The sequence below is a fragment of the Babylonia areolata genome, chromosome 26, assembly GCF_041734735.1.
Source record: "Babylonia areolata isolate BAREFJ2019XMU chromosome 26, ASM4173473v1, whole genome shotgun sequence".
NCBI classification, from domain to species: Eukaryota; Metazoa; Mollusca; class Gastropoda; order Neogastropoda; family Buccinidae; genus Babylonia; species Babylonia areolata.
Window position 1 is genome coordinate 42,569,256 of NC_134901.1, and position 23,797 is coordinate 42,593,052.

At 41.6% G+C, this 23,797-nt stretch overlaps 1 protein-coding gene across 2 annotated transcripts in view; it reads left to right on the forward strand.

Moving 5' to 3' along the window:
• Positions 1-3: 3 nt before the first annotated feature.
• The window catches only part of LOC143300709 (cytoplasmic dynein 1 light intermediate chain 2-like), a 37,645-nt gene continuing 13,851 nt past the window's right edge, over positions 4-23,797 (forward strand). The window contains exons 1-11 of one of the 2 annotated variants that reach the window (XM_076614581.1): positions 4-93; positions 2,109-2,182; positions 4,887-5,003; positions 8,310-8,540; positions 9,422-9,612; positions 11,834-11,927; positions 14,551-14,686; positions 15,058-15,169; positions 16,352-16,468; positions 17,273-17,377; positions 20,268-20,373. In XM_076614581.1, coding sequence (XP_076470696.1) covers positions 14-93; positions 2,109-2,182; positions 4,887-5,003; positions 8,310-8,540; positions 9,422-9,612; positions 11,834-11,927; positions 14,551-14,686; positions 15,058-15,169; positions 16,352-16,468; positions 17,273-17,377; positions 20,268-20,373 — 1,363 coding nt within the window. In that variant the 5' untranslated portion in view covers positions 4-13. The remainder of the gene's footprint in view (positions 94-2,108; positions 2,183-4,886; positions 5,004-8,309; positions 8,541-9,421; positions 9,613-11,833; positions 11,928-14,550; positions 14,687-15,057; positions 15,170-16,351; positions 16,469-17,272; positions 17,378-20,267; positions 20,374-23,797) is intronic. The other variant, XM_076614582.1, reaches the window with a different exon arrangement.

Sequence of the window (23,797 nt, forward strand, 5' to 3'; positions counted from 1 at the left end):
CATTGGAAGGAATATGGCGCCCGTCGGGAAAGAAGATAGGATGGGCACCCCGGCAGCAGACGGCAACAACGTAGAGGATGCACAAAATCTCTGGTGAGGACCGATTAGCTCAGTTTTGGTTGCTTTGTTTTTCTTCGTGTTAAACATGCGAGATCGACTTATTTTAGGATTTAGATCGGTCAGACAAATTGACATTGGTACGCTCTCCAAAACAGTCAGAGCAACACTGCAAGCATATCGGAAAATAAAAATCGGAAAACAATAGTGAAATATTTCACAGTGCATAACCACATTGCTTGAATTCTTGTGGGATTGTTTAAACGCACAGTATCCTGTATGATGCGATCAGTACTTTTCACTCACATATTTTGCAGAGTGACGTGTATGACACACAGTAGTGTGATTTTGAAGTGGGGAGGTCTGCAACTTGTTTACAGTACACTGTACATTGTCATTAACTAAAATAATATTCCATTCTTTTTCACTTTTAACGTCCACTCGTCCATTGATTTGAATAAACACCTTACCTTTGGTGATGCGTCTATGACTAATTTTCGCATTGAATGATTGATACAAATTAAACGATGTGTGTGCCTTGTGTGTGTCTGAAAAGTCTTGTAGCAGACGTGCATTATGTACTTTGGCATTTGAGAGAGAGAGAGTGTGTGTGTGTGTGTGTGTGTGTGTGTGTGTGTGTGTGTGTGTGTGTGTGTGTTCACAGTTTCACTTTAAAAGTTTCAGGCATGAAATAATTGGTGCAATGTGCAAACTTGTGCTCGTGAATTTTGAAACATGACATGAAAATTATATGCCTGTTTGCACATACATATTTAATGTATATTAAGTAAATTTACAAACATATTTGTGTACGTGTGTGTGTGTGTGTGTGTGTGTGTACATTAGAACACATGGTATGTCACTGTACATATAATCATAATGTGTGTGTTTGAAGGCATACTTGAGAGAAATGGAGTGGGTCATAAGTTGGGCATAGTTGTTTGGTTATCAGACAAAAGATAAGGAGATTATCATAAATGAAGGAAAAAAGCAGAGAAAGAGTAGGGAGTGGGAGAGAGAAAGAGGGGGGGGGGGGGGGGGGGACTCAATATGACTTGCGTAAGACAGTAATATTTTCATTTGATATGAATGGCCAATTTCCAAGATAATTTAATGTTTGACTGCTGTTTCTGGTATTTTTGTGTTCTCTATATATATGGCTGTTAATGTGTCATAACGTGTCTATGTGTACATGTTTGCTTACATGTGTGTCTATACGTACATGTTTGCTTACATGTGTGTCTGTTAATGCAAGTGTCAAGTGTTGTGGGGGTGTCACAAACTTGTGTAAGTCACTAAGTGTGTGTGCTCATTGTGTATGCATATTAATGCAGGTGTGTTTTACACAGTGTGTCTGGGTGTTTGGGTGTGCATGTAACTTGTGTATGTAGTGGTGTGTTTGTCACAAGTATACATGTATGTGCATACTTAAGTGCATAATGCAGGTGCACACACACTTGAGAGTGTGTGGGCACACACACACAAACACACACACACACACACACACACACACACAAACACGCGGATGCAAGCATGCATACACATAACTGTACTACAGTACATGTACACAGAGGTGTAATTCATAGAACATGCACAAATTTGTTTGCATGTATACACATGTATAGTCACACACACACACACACACACACACACACACACTCACACTCACACACACACACACACACAGTGGGCCATGGGAGAGTTGTTTTAGTGTATATATCAGTGTATCAACACACACACACACACTCATAGACTGTATGTGAGTATGTGTGTGTCAGTGTGTGTGTGTGTGTGTGTGTGTGTGTGCAAGTCGTGAATGGAATGAAGATCAAGATGCTGCTGAAGTGTATGGAGAGGAAATAATAGATCATGTCCTTTTCCTGGTAAGTGGTATGGCAGACACTGCAGGCACTCGGACCAGGTAATGGGGGAAAATATGAGAGAAAGAGAGATAGAAGCCCAGAAAAATGGGGAATATAATTATGATATTTGTGATGATGATGATGGTCATAATGGTAATTGTTTTTTGGTGGGTTTTTTTTTTTTTCCAGGTCAGGTATATTAGGGGAGGTGCAGTCTGGATCTGGATCAAAGCTTTCCACAAGAAGGTCTCTTCTTGTTCTAGGTAAGGAAGACCAGTTATTGAAGATCATTGTTTGGGTTTTGTATGTTTATAATTATATCATAATCATGTTGAAGAGTGAATCTTGAGAACAGATAACCTGTTTGGTTTTGCAGGTTTTTGATCTACATATCTCATGAAAATACTGAATAAACTGTTTTCTTGGAACAGAATAAGCAAGTATCAGTGAATTTAATTGGTTTATGATTTTTGTTGTCATATAACTTATTTTAGATGTGCAATTGAAAGTTTACCTTATTTAACTTTTGAAGTGACATAAGAAGTAACATCAGTTGTATCAAGTTTTATAAGTTGTGAAAGAGGTGCTGTGGCAGAATTGGTTATCCAGTGTCATCAGTGATCAGGGTTTGAGGTCCGTCCTGTTTTGTCAGGGTGTTTGACCTTGAGGAAAGACCTGTGTTTTACACCAATTTTCCTCACCCCACCCAGGTATGAATAGGTAGCTGGCTTTGGTTGGGGGAGGCCAAAACAGCAGGAGAGGAGTGAGCCCTGTCTTCTTATACAATAATGCTGAGCCCAATACTCACTGAATAGTATATGTAGGTTCACTGCTCCTATGCCCATAAAAGGCTATGGGATTTTTAACCTTTAACCTTTTATAATGTGTTAAATTGATTGATCTGTTCTTTTAGTTTTACATTACAAAATTAATTGAAGGCATCTGTGTGCTTGAAGATAGAAACAAGAAAATGGTGAAGTCTTTGAGATCTTAGAGGGCTGTGATTGAACTTGCAGATAGAAACAAGAAAATGGTGAAGTCTTTGAGAAATGAAAAAACTGCCAGAGTGAGTGGAAATTGCACAAGAGGAATTGTACATTTAGGGGGGAAAAATTGCAATTATTGAGAGCTATCAAGCAAATATGAAATACACAAGTGTGAGTTTGTCCAAGGTTCTTGCTTTTTGTCTTGTCTGTAATGGTTGGACAATGTTAGTTCTAAAAAAATTCAGTGAAGTTGATCTCTTGTTGTTTCTGAATCAAATGGTTTGCTTAACTATTTATTTTTATAGCAAATATTTAATACACAAGCTGGTACTTTGGAAAAACATCACAATTCATGCTGAGAAGCTTGACACTGTGACATTGTGTTGATTGATATAATACTTTTTTGACTCACTTGCGTAATTAAAGTAAATCTGTGTTATAACCCGGTGTTCGGTTGTCTCTGTGTGTATGTATGTATGTCTGTGTGTCCATGGTAAACTTTAACTTTGCCATTTTCTCTGGAAATACTTTGTCTGTCAATACCAAATTTGGCTTAAAAATAGTAGGGGAAAAAAAACCCTCACAGTCATACCAATAAAAGTTTGTAAGTCTCCTAAATTAAGCCGTGTTTCCTGTACATGTATCATTAATGGTTTATTTCACTGAGGCCATTTCTGGGAATCCGAAAACACCATATTACCGCATTCCAGTTGCAGTAGCGTTGGCGATCCCTAGTCAGTAGACGGCGTGACCTTGTTTTTCTTGTCCACAATTAAATGGAAAGAAATACAAATTCTGGACAGAACACATACAGTGACACAGACTACAACATCAACGTGTTTACTGCATATGATTATGAAAATTTTAAAGTGGATACTCAATTAACTAGAAAGAACGTAAAAGAAATTGAATTGACCGTGTCGTACTTTCCTGGCTGGTGTAACTAAACTTGTACATCTGTCTAGATCTCAAGAAAAATGACGAAATGTCGCAGTGTGATTGTGGCGATAGCTACGTCTTCTTTACCGCTGACTTTAAAGAATTCTTAATTGCCCTTAGTTAAGGAATAGTTAAAGAATCTTTAAATGCCTAAGATACACCAAAATGATATGACTTAAACAGTGTTATCACTTCGAATACCACAATCGATTTATTGCCCTTAAAAATCTAAAAGCATGCTTAAATGTTAATTTTTTAACATCGTTCATGGATCCGCAATTGTGCAGTGAGTAAGACACCTGAACATGACGGGTTCGAATCTGCGCTCAGACCTTTTTTTTTTTTTTAACCCGAAGCTTTATGATAACAAATACAGAACACATTTTAACGATTAGATTTATTAAATTTTTTCTTAAGTGTATCACAAATGAGTCTTGAAGGCCTTGCCCCTCTCGTTTTAGTTTACTGTGCAGTTTAACACAAGATTGTGGATATCATTTTGTTCACTGAAAATGTATCGGAAACTGTTATTATTGTGGCTGAGTGTTATTTATAACAATTATAGTTAGATAATGGGTGTTTGTTTACTTGTTGGGTTATTCAGTGCTTAGCAGGGTTTTGTGTCTTTACATAGCGCTGCCATCAATCACTTCTTGTACATTGTTGTTTTATCAGTGCAGTGCTTCAACTTGTTAGCTATCTGATTGTTGGAAGTATGAAGTTGGAAGGCAGTTGTTGGTCCTGTCATGATCACAGAGCCTCTCTTCAGGCTGTCGAGGTCAGTAAACTTCCTGTGGTTCTTGCCAAGGGTTTGAAATGGGGAATCAGTTGACCACAATTACAGTGTTCGATTTCCCAATATTTTCCAATTGTTAATCCAGAATCAAATATTGTTAAATGATGCATTTGGAATCCTTGTCTTCTTTGGAAGTGAGTTGTCTTAGGCTGAACTCTCACCCATAGCATGTATCATGCATGACAAAAAGCAACAAAAAACATTGCAAACCCCAACTACATAAAGATGATGCCACCCTTGTTGCAGGTGACAACGAGAGTGGGAAGACAACTCTCATTGCCAAGCTCCAGGGAGTGGAGGAGCCCAAGAAAGGGGCAGGGCTGGAGTACTACTACATTGATGTCCGTGATGAGTACAGAGATGGTAGGTACCACTACAGAACTACGTTAATGTCTGTGATGAGTACACAGATAGTAGGTACCACTACAACATTGATGTCCGTGATGAGTACACAGTAGGTACCACTACTACATCGATGTCCGTGATGAGTACACAGATAGTAGGTACCACTGCTACAGCGATGTCCGTGATGAGTACAGAGATAGTAGGTACCACTACTACATTGATGTCCGTGATGAGTACACATATAGTAGGTACCACTATAACATTGATGTCCGTGATGAGTACACAGATAGTAGGTACCACTACAACTTTGATGTCCGTGATGAGTACACAGATAGTAGGTACCACTACTACATTGATGTCCGTGATGAGTACACAGATAGTAGGTACCACTACAGTACAACATTGGTGTCCTCGATGAGTACAGAGATGATAGACCTGTACCGATACAGTATATATTGATGTCTGTGATGAATACAGAGATTGTAGGTACAGTGTAAACTCACTTGAAGGGAAGAAAATCTGCTGTGCTGAAGAATAGCATGATACTTTGACCCACATTTTTCTTTTTGATTTCTTGGCAATTACAGTAAAATGTGTGTACAATATAATTTGCATAGAACAGGTAAACATGGGGCACATTCACTGATGAGTAAAAAAGAAAATTGGAGTACCTGACGGAGAGATACTTTGGCAGTTCAGTGTGATGGTGGATCTAAAGCTGTAAAGGTAACCAGTTTTACATAATTTATCCCAGTTTGTATCCTGGTCTTAGTTTATATCCTTTCATTGATTTCCTTCACTGTTGTGTAAAGTACAAGAAACCAGTTCTTTCCATAAATCTGCAGTTGGTGTGTCACAGCATATGTGGTAGAACTAATGACACTGGTTGATTGCAAAATTTGATACCTTCCATGCTATAGTTTTTGAGCAGAAGTATGTCACTTCAGTCACATTTATCATCCAAGCTAGTCTCTGAGCTGACTATGGCATCCACAGTAGTGTGATTTTAGTGGCAGCCTTAGAAAATTAATTTTAGTGGCAAACTTAGAAGAGTAATTTTGTGGCAGCCTCAGTAGAGTAATTCTATTGGTAACCTTAGAAGAGTAATTTTACTGGCATTTGGTGGCAACCTTCATATACCGAGCCCTAGTTACAGTGGTTTTGAATCTATGGCTATATCAGGCTTTGGAACTTCTATTGTTTAGAGAGAAAGAGAGAAATTTTCATTCAATCATTTTTCAGAGATTATGTAATCATGTTTGCATTGATACATCTGATACCTTCATAAGAAAAAATGAGCATCAGTTACAGTAATGGTTTTGTTCCCCATACCTTTTGTCCCCCAGAAGAAGTTGCAGTTTCATTTTCTCAAGGAGGCATTTAGACAAATCCAGATATACGCTACACTACTTCTGCTAGGCTGATGCCTGGCCAGCAACATTAGTATTACCAACATGCTTGGGACCAAATGTTTTGCTATGTGAATGTTGAATCACACTGATGTCGTGAAATGTCAAAATAAAACCTTGTGTACAAGGGGAAAAAAAAAAAAAAAAAAAACAAAAAAAAAAAAAACACAAAAAAACGTGGCACTGAACGGTGCCAGACAGCAAAAAACAAAACAAAACAAAACAAACCAAAAAACATGCATAGGCCTTGAGTGTATGCACCTACCAGAGTGGATTTCTTCTACGAAATTTGCCAGAGGACAAACATTTTGTTCCTATGGGCTCTTTTTCAGTGCGCCAAGTGCATGCTGCACATGGGTCCTCAGTTTATCATCTCACTCGAATGACTACCCGCTCAGAGTTGATTTTCCAGTCAAACATGAAGAAATGGCGAGACTGGGATTGGAATGGAGACCCTCAGGGACACATTGGCGGATAAGCTTGTTAACCACTGTGTGGTCTTCCTCCCTAAGAACACGCAGGGCTGAAGGTATGGATGTTAACCACTGTGTGGCCTTCCTCCCTCAGAACAAGCGTGGCTGAAGGTGTGGGTGTTAACCCACTGTGTGGACTTCCTCCCTCAGAACACGCAGGGCTGAAGGTGTGGGTGTTAACCACTGTGTGGCCTTCCTCCCTCAGAACAAGCGTGGCTGAAGGTGTGGGTGTTAACCACTGTGTGGACTTCTCCCTCAGAACAAGCATGGCTGAAGGTATGGATGTTAACCACTGTGTGGGCTTCCTCCCTCAGAACACGCAGGGCTGAAGGTATGGGTGTTAACCACTGTGTGGCCTTCCTCCCTCAGAACACGCAGGGCTGAAGGTGTGGGTGTTAACCACTGTGTGGTCTTCCTCCCTCAGAACACGCAGGGCTGAAGGTATGGGTGTTAACCACTGTGTGGACTTCCTCCCTAAGAACACGCAGGGCTGAAGGTGTGGGTGTTAACCACTGTGTGGCCTTCCTCACACAGAACAAGTAGGGCTGAAGGTATGGGTGTTAACCACTGTGTGGCCTTCCTCACACAGAACAAGTAGGGCTGAAGGTATGGGTGTTAACCACTGTGTGGACTTCCTCCCTCAGAACACGCAGGGCTGAAGGTGTGGGTGTTAACCACTGCGTGCCTTCCTCCCACAGAACAAGTAGGGCTGAAGGTGTGGGTGTTAACCACTGTGTGGCCTTCCTCACACAGAACAAGTAGGGCTGAAGGTATGGGTGTTAACCACTGTGTGGACTTCCTCCCTCAGAACACGCAGGGCTGAAGGTGTGGGTGTTAACCACTGTGTGCCTTCCTCCCACAGAACAAGTAGGGCTGAAGGTGTGGGTGTTAACCACTGTGTGGCCTTCCTCACACAGAACACGCAGGGCTGAAGGTGTGGGTGTTAACCACTGTGTGCCTTCCTCCCACAGAACAAGTAGGGCTGAAGGTGTGGGTGTTTACCACTGTGTGCCTTCCTCCCACAGAACAAGCATGGCTGAAGGTGTGGGTGTTAACCACTGTGTGCCTTCCTCCCACAGAACACGCAGGGCTGAAGGTGTGGGTGTTAACCACTGTGTGCCTTCCTCCCACAGAACAAGTAGGGCTGAAGGTGTGGGTGTTTACCACTGTGTGCCTTCCTCCCACAGAACAAGTAGGGCTGAAGGTGTTGGTGTTAATCACTCTTTGGCCTTCCTCCCACAGAACAAGCATGGCTGAAGGTGTGGGTGTTAACCACTGTGTGCCTTCCTCCCACAGAACAAGTAGGGCTGAAGGTGTGGGTGTAAATCACTGTTTGGCCTTCCTCCCACAGAACAAGCATGGCTGAAGGTGTTGGTGTTAACTGTGTAGCATAGCTCCACAGAACAAGCAGGGGCTGAAGGTGTGGGTGTTTCACTGTGCAGAACAAGCGCGGCTGAATGTGTGGGTGTTGGACGGGGACCAGTCGCACACAGGGCTGCTGAAGTACGCCCTGACGGAGGACAACTTTGAGGACACCATGGTGATGCTGGTGGCCTCCATGGCTGAGCCCTGGGCCCTGGCCCACACCCTTCACAAGTGGGTCACTGTGCTGAGGGAACACGTCGACAAGCTGCGCATTCCCCCCGAGAAGATGAGAGAGTACGAGGAGAGCTGTGAGTGTCTGGAGGGACTGGCTGCACTGCCACCTGTTGTTGACTGTGTGACCGAGTTGGTGTGTGTGTGTGTGTGTGTGTGTGTGTGTGTGCATGATGAATAGCTAAACATGACAGCAACAGTTAAATAGTTGGTATGTGCTTTGAAGTTAGCTTTAAGACCTGATAAGTCATGCAATGTATATTTATTTCAACTGACAGTTAATCTTTTTATTTTTGGATATTTCTGTTGAACAGTTTTGTTATATATATTTTTTATTATTGATAGTCAACTATTTTCTGTGTAGATCTCTCAGTTTGAATATGTCTTTAATGGCTAATGTAGTTCTATGGTTTTCTGTTCTGGCGTAGACTCTCAAGGCCAGACCATCAGTTTGGGTTTATGCTTAGGTCAGGCATCTGCCACTTTTACTTTCTTTATTTCAGCGCATATGTGGTTTATATGTAGTTTCACTTTCAGTTTCTCACGTTGTCACTGCATTCGTACAAATCCATATACTCTGCACCACATCTGATGGGCAAATGTTTGACCAGCAGCATAACCCAGTACTTTTTAGTCAGTCCTTGAGTGAATGCAGATACATATTTGTGTACTTATCAGTGGATTTCTTCCACAGAATTTGCCAGAGGACGACACTTGTTGCCATTGGTTCTTTTTCAGTGCGCCAAGTGCATGCTGCACGCGAGTCCTCGGTTTATCGTCTCATTTGAATGACTAGATACTCAGTTTGATTTTCCAGTCAAACTCGACGGAATGGGCAAGACTGGCATTTGAACCCAGACCATCACGGACACTGTATTGGCAGGTAATCATCTTAACCATTCTGCCACCTTCCCACTTGTCTGTGTAAAACTAAAAGTGAAAGTGGAACTGCGTGCAGTGGTCCGTTTCTTCCAAGAGTACTTGGAGCCAGAGGAGAGTCAGGCCAGTGCACAGACCCCTGTCCGTAAATACGCCAACCCCCTGCACCCCACCACCCTGCCCGCAGAGGAGGACAGGGTGGTCCTACCCCTGGGAGACACTGTGCTCTCACAGAACCTGGGGATTCCTATCGTAGTCGTTCTAACAAAGGTATGTGTAACTGTTAGTTTTTGGTTGCTTATGATTTGTTGTCACTGAGACAGTGTGCTTTCACAGAACCTGGGGATTCCTGTCGTTGTTGTTCTAACAAAGGTATGTGCTACTGTTAGCTTTTTGGTTGCTTATGATTTGTTGTCACTGAGACAGTGCTCTCACAGAACCTGGGGATTCCCATCATCGTTCAAACAAAGGTATGTGCTGCTGTTAGCTTTTTGGTCGCTTATGTCAAGTTATAATCTGTTGCCACTGAGACTGTGTGCTGACACACATCCTTGGGATTCCTATCATTGTTCTGACAACGGGAGGTGTGTCTGTCAGGTTTTTGGTCGCTTGTGATATGACAGTAGTTCATACAGCTTAAGTTTTAGGAATTCCAGTTGTAGACATTGAAACAATGTGCTCTCACAGAACCTAGGGATTCCTATTGTAGTATTTCTAATAATGGTATGTGTGTTAGTACGTTTTTTGTTCAAGCAGTTCAAACAGCTAAATTAATTTAGGAATTCCAACTGTAGTTACTGAGACATGCTCAAACAGAACCTAAAGATTCCCATCGTAGTTGTTCTAACAAAAAAGTGTGTGTGTTTGTCAATCTGGTCACTTGTGATAGCCAATTCAAGTTGTTCAGATAATTATAAAGTAACAGGAATTCCAATTGTTGTCATTCAAATAAAAATATGTACCTGTCAATTCAGCTGGTTTTGTGTTTGTGTATTTGCTTATGTGTTTTTTATGTGTGTACGCACTCTTGTTTGCATATGGTATGTTGTACTTGAATTCATGTATGTGTATGAATAACTTTTATTGTAAACACCACAAGCTCTCTGTCTGGAGGTTTGAGTGTCAGTCTGAATTATTGATTTTATTGTTATTTGATTTGGTTGCTTGTGATAACCGGTTTCAGTAGTTCAAACAGTTAATCAAGGAAATCCAGTTGTACTTGTAGTCATTTTAACAAAAGTTAATGCTGGTGAATTTTATCACTTAAGATAACCAGTTGTGGAAGACTGAACTATTATCAATGGAGTCTGTGAGTTTTGTTACTCGGGACTTCAGTGCTAATAGTTCTTATCAGTGGAAGACTGAACAGTTATCAATTGAGTCTGTGAGTTTTGTTCTTTGGGACTTCACAGAATCAAACTTGACAGTACATCCATTCCTCTTTGCAGCTCAGTCAGGAACCTCGATGTTGTCCTTGACAACACACTGTCCATGCAAAAATTTATCAGTCAGACATGTCAGTCCTGCCACTGTCAGTTGCGATGCATCAGTTCCATTTGGAAATATCTGTCCACCGCCACAACACCTAGACTTGTCGTTTCTCTCATTCTCTCTCGTCTTGACTACTGTAACTCCCTATTGTCTGGTTTGCCTGCTTCATCCATTCAGTCCCTTCAGCACATACAAAACTCTGTTACCCGACTCGTTCTCAGATAGAAAAGATCTGAGCACATCACTCCTATTTTGCAACATCTCCATTGGCTCCCTGTCTCACACAGAATAAAGTATAAGATCAGCAGTCCATGTTATAAATGTATTCACAAATCTGCCCCTTCCTATCTTTGTGGCTGTCTTCACCTCTACACTCCATCTTGATCTCTTCAATCGGCTTCGGATCCACTCTGTTTATGCATACCCAGATTCAAACACTCCACTGTTGGTCTGCCGTTCTTTCTCTGTCTCTGGACCTTGTATTTGGAATGAACTTCCTTTTTGGCTTCGTCAGGTCTCCTCACTCAGCTCTTTCAAGTCTTGCCTTAAAACCCACTTCTTCACAAGATAGCCCCCCTCCCCTGCCTCTTCCTTATCTTCAGCTTTCTTCAGTTTTAGAGTTATGGTAATATGGTAATAGTTCTTCTTAAAAGACGGTTCAACAATTATCAAGTTGGTCTGTGAGTTTTGTTATTTGGGACTTCAGTGGTGATTTAAAAAAAAAAAAAAAAAAATGATTAAAGTAAGAGCTTGTGAATTTAGGGGCTTGGTTATTCCAGTTATAGTTGTTTTGACTAAGTAAGATTCTCTAAGATTTATGTTGTGATAAGTTTTATGTCTGTGTATGTTTGTGTGTATACATGTGTGTGTTTTTATGAGATGCACATATTGGTATTCAAAGTATTGCAGTACTTAACAGTGTTAAATCATGTGTTTTCAGCTCAGATCACTGATTTATGCTTCTTTTGTGTGTGTGTGTGTGTGTGTTTGTTTGTTGCAGAGTGATGCGGTGTCCACACTGGAGAAAGAACACGACTTTAGGGAAGAACACTTTGATTTTATCCAACAATATGTCAGAAAGTTTTGTTTGAAATGTATCCTTTGGAAAGATGGACTGTGTGTCACACACATTTTGCTTGAGTCTTGAACTGGTAAGCATATAATGCAAGTAATCGTTATTATGATGATGATTATTATTGTCGTCCAGATATTACGCTTTAAAAAAACCCCAACAAAACAACAGGAGAAAAAAGTCAGTTTTAGAAGAAAAAATGTGTTAAATGGGAAAAGACTATGATGTATGTAAAATAAGAAAACATGAATTAAACAACAAAAAGAGTTACACAACAAAAAGAAAGTATTTGATAAAAGTAGTGAAAACATAGCAGACTGGAAGGTTTTCTCTGGCTGTTGTGCTCCAAACCAGGAGGAGGAATTGGTTAAACACACACTACTGATTGTAGACATGTAAACCAGTTACGATATTAGGATACAGTGGACTCTTTCACCATGGTTCTAAAGGGTTCCACACTTCCTTTAGAGGGTCACTCCAGTGCTGCACATTCAACTCAGATCTGCATTGCTACACACGTTCAAAGGCAGGCATATCTAATCTTCTAGTCTTAGTCATAATGATAATAACTATGATAGTATTTATATAGCGCTGAATCTTATGCAGAGACAAATCTAAGCGCTTTCACACCAATCATTCACATGCATGCATAACTCTAAAACTGAAGAAACTGAAGACAAGGAAGAGGCAGGGGAGGGAGGCTATCTTGTAAGAGCTGAGTGCGGAGACCTGACGTAGTGAAAGAGAAAGTTCATTCCAAATGCAAGGTCCAGAGACTGAGAAAGAACGGCGTCCAACAGTGGAGTGTTTGAATCTGGGTATGCGTAAACATAGTGGATCCGAAGCCAGTAGTAGAGAGCAAGATGGAGTGTATGCGCTGAAGGGACTGAATGGATGAAGCAGGCAAAGCAGACAATATAGAGTTAACTAGTCAAGGCAAGAGAGAATGAGAGAAACAACAAGTCTAGATGTTACATTGGTAGGCAGATATGGAACTGGTGCATTGCAGTTGACAGTAGCAGGATTGACATGTCTGGCTGATAAATTTTTGCATGGACACTGTGTTGTCAAGGACAGCGCCAAGGTTTTTGACTGAGCTGGAAAGAGGGATTGATGTGCTGCCAAGTTTGATGTCAGTTGTGATGGAAGAGAGGTTTTGTCTGTGTTCAATTGTAACTTATTTAGAGTCATCCAGTTTTGAATATCCAGGAAGCATTCAGATGTTTCTTGCAAGAGTGAGGACAATTTTTCAGGGGTATCACTCTTCTGAAGTTGAGTGTCATCAGCATAGGAATAATGACTAACATTGTGGTGGTTGATAATTTCAGCGAGGAGCAGTGTACAGTATGAAGAGAACTGGGCCTAAAACAGATCCCTGTGGGACTCCGTGTTTGATTTTAACAGGTTCAGACTGGAAATTATCGATGATGACAGACTGGAGTTGATAGTGAGATAAGATTTGAACCAGTTGAGAACAGTGCTGTTGATGCCAAATGTAAAATGAAGACAGGAAAAAAGGATTGAGTGGTCTATTGTGTCAAAGGCGGCTGACAAGTCGAGAAGAGTGAGAAGGGAAATTTTTCCTGAGTTGGATGCTAGCAGTAGATTGTTAGGATATGAAGGAGAATGGTTTCGGAGCTGTGGTCAGCATGATAGGCAGACTGAAAAGGGTGGAGGAGATTGTTGAAACAAAGGTGGTTGTTGAGCTGCTTCAGGACAGATTTTTCAAGGAGTTTGGACAGGAAAGGAAGGTTAGAAACTGGTCGATTATTCTTTTTTTCTCAAAATGTTTGCATCAAGGTTGGGTTTCTTCAGAAGAGGCCGGACGATTGCAGTTTTGATAGTGGATGGAAACGTTCCAGTAAGAAGGGATGAGTTGACAGTATTGGTGACTGTGGGGAGAAGATGTGAGACAAACTGGGAAAAGACAGAGGCTGGTATAGGATCGAGTTCACAGGATTTTATTGTCATTTCTTTCAGGATTTCATTCACTTCTGTTCCAGTCAATGGATTGAAGGAATGGAGAGGAGTGCCGTTGAATTGAGGATCAGGATGAGCTGGTTGAAAAGGCATCTGCTCCAAGCTCGTACAAATATTTTGTACTTTGTCAAAAAAGAAAGAGGAGAAGACATTGAGGAGTTTAGATAAGGTGTAGGCAGAAGGAAGAGGAGTCTTTTTTGCAGTACCAAGAAGATTTGACATGATAGAGATTTGGTGGATGTGGCTTTGAGAATTTGAAAAGAAAAGAAGTTTGTCTTCGCTGATGAGATCTTATATTTGACTTTATTTAGTTGTTTTCAGAAGATCTGATTTTGGACTTTCAGTTTTGTTGATAGCCATACGCCGTTCCAACTGGGCCAAGACGTGGTGAGGGAAACAACTCTTTGTAAACGATCCTTGTGTCAGACTGAAGTGCCATACAGGATGTTCACTCTTTGTCATTTAAAATGTGATTGTTCTTGACATTTTTAAAACATCCTGGGGACCTATTGGATGAATATGTAGTGTGTCATTTCCATTGTCAAAGCGTCAGGGATGCAGATTTATATGTTATCAGAAGCTCTGAACTCTGTGTGTGTGTGTTGTTGAAAACTGAAGTACCTGGAGAGAGGGGAAAAAGTTGTTTTTTCCTGACCCAAATGCAGATGGTGCTGGTTTGTTTTACACATCAGTGAAAGACGAGCGGAACTGTGAGTTGCTGTACCGCTATCTAGTCCACAGGATATACGGGTTTCCTCTCACCAGTTCAGCCTACGTGGTGGAGAGGGATAGTGTTTTTGTGTGAGTATTGGGTTCTGCTGGAGGGGCACTCCTGTGCTGGCATGGCTGTATGATTGTGTAGCTGTGTCATGTCTCTGTGTCTTTTGAAAGCATTTGTGTTGGGTTTTTTTTTATGTAGTTAGGGATAAAAAGAACAAATAATATGAGTAAGTTAAAATATGTGTGTGTTCTTCAGTAAAGTATGTTCGTGTCTGCATGCTTGTGTGTGTTATATGAGCTTTGATTTTTTGAGTTTTGTTAAGATTTGCTAACTTTGGTTTTTTGATTATCTGAATGGCCTAAGTGGGATCTTGATGCCAGTGTCCTGTGTGTCATGTATGATATTGTCCACTTCATAACCTGTCATGGCTGTATTGCTGTGTGGTGTGCAGGCCTAGTGGGTGGGACAACGAGAAGAAGATCAGCATATTGTACGAAAACATGACCACTGTGAAACCTGATGATGCTCTTGAAGATGTGATCGTTAAACCTGTTATACGAAAGGTGGGTTACTGATAATAAAATGTGTGTGAAAAGAAAAGGAGAGACAAGACAAGACAAAGTCTTATTGACAATGATAGTAGTTAAGCAAGGTTTTCTTTCTTTTATATATTTTTCACATCTATCCTTCACCTATAGAGGGACTGTGAAGCAAAAGAAGAAAATTGTAAACTATTCAACAATTTACAAATCTTGATGTCTTGATTTATTAATAGACTTCATGAAATGTTGTGCTCCCTTTTAGATTATGTCTGAGACAGTGGTGACATAAAAATAGTAAAAAGAAAAGAAAAGAAAAAAAACAAAAAAAAAAACATCATCTGTTCGTAATAACAGTGTGTTTATATTTGGCCTTCCATATGATATTATATAACATAGTCCTTTGACAAATCTAGGCCAGCTAAGCAGATGATATTAACTCTTATTCCATGTTTTCGCCCAGTAGCAGCTTGCAGTGTAACACCTGAATGTGCCAGGTACCGCTACCTAAACAGGTGCTTACTGTGGGCGCAGCCATTGTTGTTTACATAAACGAGACTCACACAAGATTCACATCCTCGTTTTCGGCACTTCCTGCCGTGCATTTAGCACTTTTCAGAATCCAGTTTGCTTGAATTTTGACAAAGTTGTGAATTTTTTCAGTTGCAAGACGAGTTTGATTATTGCCGAGAGCTTTAGCGTAATCTGAACGATGACTCTGAAGATGACTTTGAACAGTTTTAATGATTTTTGCGTGAAAATCTGGTAAAAATCGATCGAACAGAGTGACCTATATATCGAATGACCGAGTTTTGCCGACAATGCGAGTGAAGTTGGTACTTAAAATTGAATGTGAATCGATCGACAGACCTCCGAAATCATGAAGTCTTGGTTTCACTGATATTTACTGGCGTTATACACGATCTTCGTGATTGTGCTAGTTCAGTGGAATATATTACTGATCTGGTTAAGTTTTGCCAAAGTTTTGAAGTTTCAAAGTTGCAAGATGAGTTTGATGACTGTTGAGAGTGATGGTGTGTGTGGTGTCTGCTTTATGATGATGAGTGGTGTGTGTAGTGTCTGCTTTATGATGATGATGGTGTGTGTGGCGTCCGCTTTATGATGATGAATGTGACGTGTTGTGTATGGTGATTGTATGATGGAGATGATGATCATGTTGATGATAGTGTGGTGTGGTTGTTGCAGCCGGTGCAGCGTGATGCGGAGGTGGTGGCGGAGGATGAGCAGACGTTCCTGATGAAGCTGCAGACAGTGCTTGCCAAGCAGCCGGCACCAGGGGGCAGTCCTGCCGGCCCTTCAGGGGTATGGTCCACTGTCCTGATGAATGGATGTTGTGTAGCACTGCCCTTCAGGGGTAATGGACCACTGTCCTGATGAATGGATATTGTGTAGCACTGCCCTTCAGGGGTAATGGACCACTGTCCTGATGAATGGATGTTGTGTAGCACTGCCCTTCAGGGGTAATGGACCGCTGTCCTGATGAATGGATGTTGTGAAGTACTGCCCTTCAGGGGTAATGGACCACTGTCCTGATCAATGGATGTTGTGTAGCACTGCCCTTCAGGGGTAATGGACCACTGTCCTGATGAATGGATGTTGTGAAGCACTGCCCTTCAGGGGTAATGGACCGCTGTCCTGATGAATGGATGTTGTGAAGCACTCCCCTTCAGGGGTAAAGGACCACTGTCCTGATGAATGGATGTTGTGAAGTACTGCCCTTCAGGGGTAAAGGACCACTGTCCTGATGAATGGATGTTGTGAAGCACTGCCCTTGGGGGTAATGGACCACCGTCCTCATGAATGGATGTTGTGAAGCACTGCCCTTTGGGGGTATCAGACCACTGCCCTCATGAATGGATGTCGTGTGGTGCTTCTTTGACTCAAGCTTGTTGGTACTTGCCCATGCACGATCAGCTAAGCATGAAAATGACTAACCACGCTCCACTATACACACACACTGGCAAACAACTGATGGGAAACTGGCAAACTGTGTCGGGAGGCATGTTGTGGGTTTATATGTATTAACAGGACTGTACTTATGCCTGGTTTTCTTTTTGGCTGTTCCCTTTGATTATTGTTTTCATGCAGTGTGCGGTGTTGTTGCAGGAAGGCACCCCGACCCGCACGGCTCGACCCCAGACACAGCGCACACCTGGTGACCGGCCCGGGGCCCAGACCTCTCCCATGAGAGGAAAGGTATCCGCTGACCATGTACGCATGCTTTTTTTCTTCTTTTTTCTGCCTTAGTTGCCAGTGTTAGTTAATGCATTGTATTCCCTCTGTGATGCTACAGGTCATTGTTGCTGGATATTGATATTTAGACACTGTAATCTTTCTGGCTGTTATGCTTGAGTTATTGCAAGATATTGAAATTTAGACTGTAATATTTCTGGCTGCGATGCTTGAGGTGTTGCCAGGTATTAAAATTAAGGCTGTAATATTTCTGGCTGTGCTGCTTGAGGTATTGCCATGTATTAAAATTAAGGCTGTAATATTTCTGGCTGTTATTCTTGAGGTATTGCAAGGTATTAAAATTAAGGCTGTAATATTTCTGGCTGTGCTGCTTGAGGTATTGCTAGGTATTGAAATGAACATTCTGTAGATTTTCTTCTTTGCTGCTAGATGTAGTACCAGATATTAACATCATCGTTCTGATCTTCACTCTGTGAAGAGTTATTGGGGCTCTGCACAGAACTGTTCAACAAATTACACCAGCTCTGGTAGTTGTGTGTCATAGCCTGGGTCTCTGCAAATGGTTTTCCTGCCCATACTTCTAGTTTTCACATTGATCTTGACTTTCCTTTGTTTTTTGTTTGCTTTTTTTTTTTTTTTTTTTTTTGATTGCATGAATTAGTGCATGTATCAAACCTCTTAAACTCCAGAATGATGTAATGGAGATCATTGTGGATTGTAGACGTGTGGACTTTCAGATAGAGTTTTTAAACTATAGAGCTGGAGAGATCGTAAAGCTCTTGCAAATTTAGCCAGGGTGGTCATTGTGTTTGATCAGCTGAATCCTGTGTTGCCTGTTTGTTGTATGTCCTCGACCCACTTTGCTGTTTGCTCTGCATACTGGACTGTGTGTAGTATTGATATATTGTTCATGAGTAGGGAACCAGCAAATCTTTCTCTGTGTATTTTGCATGATGGCTTGCAAGTGGTGTACATTGACACTTTCCACTTGGGAAAGCCATGTTCTGAAACCTGCATGGATAAAACTTCTTGTAGATTTAATTGACTTTTTAGGTTAAGTTATTTTTTCTTGTTTGTTGTTGTTTTCATTACTTGACCTGTCAGGATAGGAATTCCAAGAGAAGAATGCTGATGGTTGATGACGTTTGTGCCAGCATGTGTCCGTACAGAGTCATGCAGCATGACCTTGTTTCTGTTCTAGATCTGCCCATGTCACTCCCCTTCCTTCTTCCCACTTGCTAGCTGTTGGAAAAAAAGGAACTTACTTCAATGTTTCGTTTTATGTGTATTTAAGAGTGAGTTGACTGGCATATATATGTGATTATTGTTAGGTACTTTTTGAGATCCATTCAGGTTTGGAACCACGAGGTGAAACTGTAGTCAGCGCTGTCGTAAATATTTCCTGGTGTCTGTCAGGCAAGAGAGATGCAGACACCTGCAGTGTTGGTCAGGAAATTTGAGCAGCACTCCCAAAGATGCATCCTTGGAAGTGGATGACAGTTGACTGGTTCCAGTCCTCCTCCTACTGGAGCAGGTAGTTGTGGATAGCTGTGGATAGGAAGTGGCCTCAGGCCTCAGGATTCACTGGGATGTATGTCTGTGATGGGATTCCAACCCACTTCATGCATGTCCTCAGTCTGCCATGATGAGGTCTTCACCATGTTGGTTACTTGACTGTTGCTACCACTTCAGCTGTTGTAATTCTACAACTCACAGAACTGTTTGGAACACAACCTGTCAACAAGCAGCACAGTGCAACCATACATTTTCAGGGGAAAACAATTCAACACAAATTTACATTGTGTCCAGAATATTGATATGTTTTACTTTAATTTTTTTTTTCTTTTGTAAAGATGGAAGAATGGTAAGATAGGTAAACACACACATTTCATGCATACACACAGGCACATAATTATATCGCGCACACGCGCACACACACATACACACAAGCATACACACACACACCGATACACACACACACACACACACTGAAAATAAGCCTGCAAGTAGTTGTGCTGACTGAGCACAGATGTGACAGCTGGTTGTCAGTAGGATGGATGATAGTGGAAAAGAAGTGATGCTCACAGTGATGGCGATGGATGCATGTCAAATAACACACACACAGGGCTTCAGATTAGGCATAAATATATGTCCCTGATATTTTGAAAATGGAAAAGATACACTTTGTGCTGTTCATTCAGTAGGTTCCTCTGACACCCTAAACATCTCTAGAACGAACAAACAAACAAAAAAATCATGCATTAAAGCTTCTGACAGATGCTCGGATCATCTGCTAAGAAGAAGAGTTGTTTCCCTTGGCCTTTCGGATGTGCCCCCTTCTTTCCCTCTCCATAATTGCTTTCTTTTCATCGCTGTTTCCACAAATATGCATGTGTCCACTTCTTGACCCAAAACCTAGACTCTGATGACTTGAAGGCATGCCTGCTGTTGTACATGTAGAGCAATGCAGAATTGATTGGAAATGTGCAGCATTAGAGTGACCCTCTGAAGATATTCTGGGACTCCCTAGAGTTATGGAAAAGAGTTCTTTGGATCTCAGGTTTTTTTCACTGATCAGAAGCCATGTGTGATGTAACGGCACAGATCCTGAGTTTAGAAATGTTGGTTTTCATTAGAACTGTGAAAAGAGACACAAGTGCTAACCAGTTCTCTGGATTTGTGTGTGTTGTGCACATGTGTGAGTGTGTATGTATGCATGTGTGTGTGTCTGTGTGCATGTGTATATTTGTGTGTATGTATGTGTTTGTGTGTGTCTCTGTGTGTATGTGTGCGTGTGTGTGTATGTGAATGTCTGCGTGTGTGTTTATGTGAATTGCTGTGTGTGTGTGTGTGTGCATGTGTGTGTGTGTGTGTGTGGTGTGTGTGTGTGTGTGTGTGCATGGTGCAGGACAACAAGTCCGGGGGCCCTGCAGGTCAGGCGACGGAAGGCATGCTGGCCAACTTCTTCAACAGTCTGCTGAACAAAAAGACTGGAGCTGCTGTGGCTGGAAAAGGTCAGAGGACTGCTACTTTCCTCCTTTCCTTCCTGCCTCTTCCTACCCTTCTCTTCCTTCCTCTCCCTTCCCTTCCTCTTCTTTCCCTTCCCTTCCTTCCTCCCTTCCCACCATTCCTTCCTTCACATCATTCCTTCCTTCCCTTCCTTCCTCTCTTCCTGTCCCTCTCCATTCCACTCTTTCCTTCCTCTCCCTTCCATCCTTCCTCCCTTTTTCTCCCTTCCTTCCTTCCTTATTTCCCTCCCTCCCTCCCCCTTCCCTTTCTCTCCCTTCCCTTCCTTCCTCCCTTCCTCTGCCTTCCCTTCCTTCCTCTCCCTTCCCTTCCTTCCTCTTCCCTTCCTTCCTCTCCCTTCCCTTCCTTCCTCCCTTCCTCTACCTTTCTTCCTCCCCGCCTTCTCTTGCTGCCTAATTTTCCCCCTAACATCAAGTATTACTTGCATGCTTTATTTTATGTCAACAAGAAAACAGAAAGAAGGAAACATCCAGCAAATCACAGCAGTACAGAATGGTAAAGCGTGTCCGTTTCAGAATCTGAAGATCATTGTGTTTGCACTAATCCATATATGTCACACCACATCTGCTGGGTAGGTGCTTAACCCAGCATGCTAGTCAGGAGGCCTGGAGTGTTTGGATATATTCGTGTACCTATCAGTGTGAGTTTCTTCTACAGAAATTGGCCAGAGGACAACGCTCATGTTGCAGTTGGTTCTTTTTCAGTATGTTAAATGTGTGCTGCACACTGTTGACAACACTCGTGTGGCAGTGGGTTCTTTTTCAGTATGCTAGAAGTGTGATGCACACTGTTGACAACACTCGTGTAGCAATGGGTTCTTTTTCAGTATGCTAAATGTGTGATGCACACTGTTGACAACACTCATGTTGCAATGGGTTCTTTTTCAGTATGCTAAATGTGTGATGCACACTGTTGACAACACTCATGTGGCAGTGGGTTCTTTTTCAGTATGTTAAAAGTGTGATGCACACCGTTGACAACACTCGTGTAGCAATGGGTTCTTTTTCAGTATGTTAAAAGAGTGATGCACACTGTTGACAACACTCATGTTGCAATGGGTTCTTTTTCAGTATGTTAAAAGTGTGATGCACACCGTTGACAACACTCATGTAGCAATGGGTTCTTTTTCAGTATGTTAAAAGTGTGATGCACACCGTTGACAACACTCATGTTGCAATGGGTTCTTTTTCAGTATGTTAAAAGTGTGATGCACACCGTTGACAACACTCATGTTGCAATGGGTTCTTTTTCAGTATGTTAAAAGTGTGATGCACACCGTTGACAACACTCATGTTGCAATGGGTTCTTTTTCAGTATGTTAAAAGTGTGATGCACACCGTTGACAACACTCATGTAGCAATGGGTTCTTTTTCAGTATGCTAAATGTGTGATGCACACTGTTGACAACACTCGCGTAGCAATGGGTTCTTGTTCAGTATGCTAAATGTGTGCTGCACACAGTGCCTTGCTTTATCATCTCATCTGAATGGGAGAAAGGGTGAGACTGGGATTTGAACCCAGACCCTCAGGAACATTGTATTGGCAGATACGCATCTTCATCATGCTGCCTCCTTCCTCCTTGGTAAAGGGTGGAAAGACGGTGAACAGTTCAGTTACAAATAGACAAAGTTTAATTTTTGTTAATAAAATCTGTAGGTTGTAAAACAAGACTCAAGTTTTGATGAAAAGTGTTGAATATTTCAGACCATAGCTTGGTCCTCGAGGACTGTGCTAATTGGAAATGACAGTGGGGTTAAAGACAAGATAAAAAAGTGTTCAACATATCAGACCATAGCTTTGTCCTCGAGGACTGTGCTCATTGGAAATGACAGTTGGGGAAAAGACAAGATAAAAAGTGTTCAACATTTCAGACCATAGCTTTGTCCTCGAGGATTGTGTTAATTGGAAATGACAGTGGAGGAAAAGACAAGATAAAAAGTGTTGAACATTTCAGACCATAGCTTTGTCCTCGAGGACTGTGCTCATTGGAAATGACAGTGGGGGAAAAGACAAGATAAAAAGTGTTGAATATTTCAGACCATAGCTTTGTCCTCGAGGACTGTGCTAATTGGAAATGACAGTGGGGGAAAAGACAAGATAAAAAGTGTTCAACATTTCAGACCATAGCTATGTCCTCAAGGACTGCTAATTGGAAATGACAGTGGGGGGAAAAGACAGGATAAAAAGTGTTCAACATTTCAGACCATAGCTATGTCCTCGAGGACTGTGCTAATTGGAAATGACAGTGGGGTTAAAGACAAGATAAAAAAGTGTTCAACATTTCAGACCATAGCTATGTCCTCGAGGACTGTGCTAATTGGAAATGACAGTGGGGTTAAAGACAAGATAAAAAAGTGTTGAATATTTCAGACCATAGCTATGTCCTCAAGGACTGTGCTAATTGGAAATGACAGTGGGGTTAAAGACAAGATAAAAAAGTGTTGAACATTTCAGACCATAGCTATGTCCTCAAGGGCTGCTAATTGGAAATGACAGTGGGGTTAAAGACAAGATAAAAAAGTGTTCAACATATCAGACCATAGCTTTGTCCTCGAGGACTGTGCTAATTGGAAATGACAGTGGGGTTAAAGACAAGATAAAAAAGTGTTGAACATTTCAGACCATAGCTATGTCCTCAAGGACTGTGCTAATTGGAAATGACAGTGGGGGAAAAGACAAGATAAAAAGTGTTGAACATTTCAGACCATAGCTATGTCCTCAAGGACTGCTAATTGGAAATGACAGTGGGGGAAAGACGAGACCAAAGAGAAGTTATGAGTAATTAATCAGTGGAAAAAAGCCAAGGTGGACAAAGAAGGGAGCATTTATATATTGTCATTTCCAGTTGACAAAGCCCCTGAAGACAGACCCGTGATTTGAAACGTTGTACACTTCTTATCTTCTTCTTCTTCTTCTGCGTTCACTCGTATGCACATGAGTGGGCTTTTACGTGTATGACCGTTTTTACCCCGCCATGTAGGCAGCCATACTCCGTTTTCGGGGGTGTGCATGCTGGGTATGTTCTTGTTTCCATAACCCACCGAACGCTGACATGGATTACAGGATCTTTAACATGCGTATTTGATCTTCTGCTTGCATATACACACGAAGGGGGTTCAGGCACTAGCAGGTCTGCACATATGTTGACCTGGGAGATCGTAAAAATCTCCACCCTTTACCCACCAGGCGCCGTCACCGTGATTTGAACCCGGGACCCTCAGATTGACAGTTCTTATCAAAAGTGAATCTTGTTTTACAACCTACTTTCTCCATTTAAATTTTCTAGGGACTCAGCAGTTGTCTTTATTTTATTGTTGAACAGTTTGATTACCTTTGACATTTTGTTTTTGGTGTCAAAGACTGTACCATGTCAGACTGATGCAAACTTGGCCTGTTGGTCAAATTTTGTGG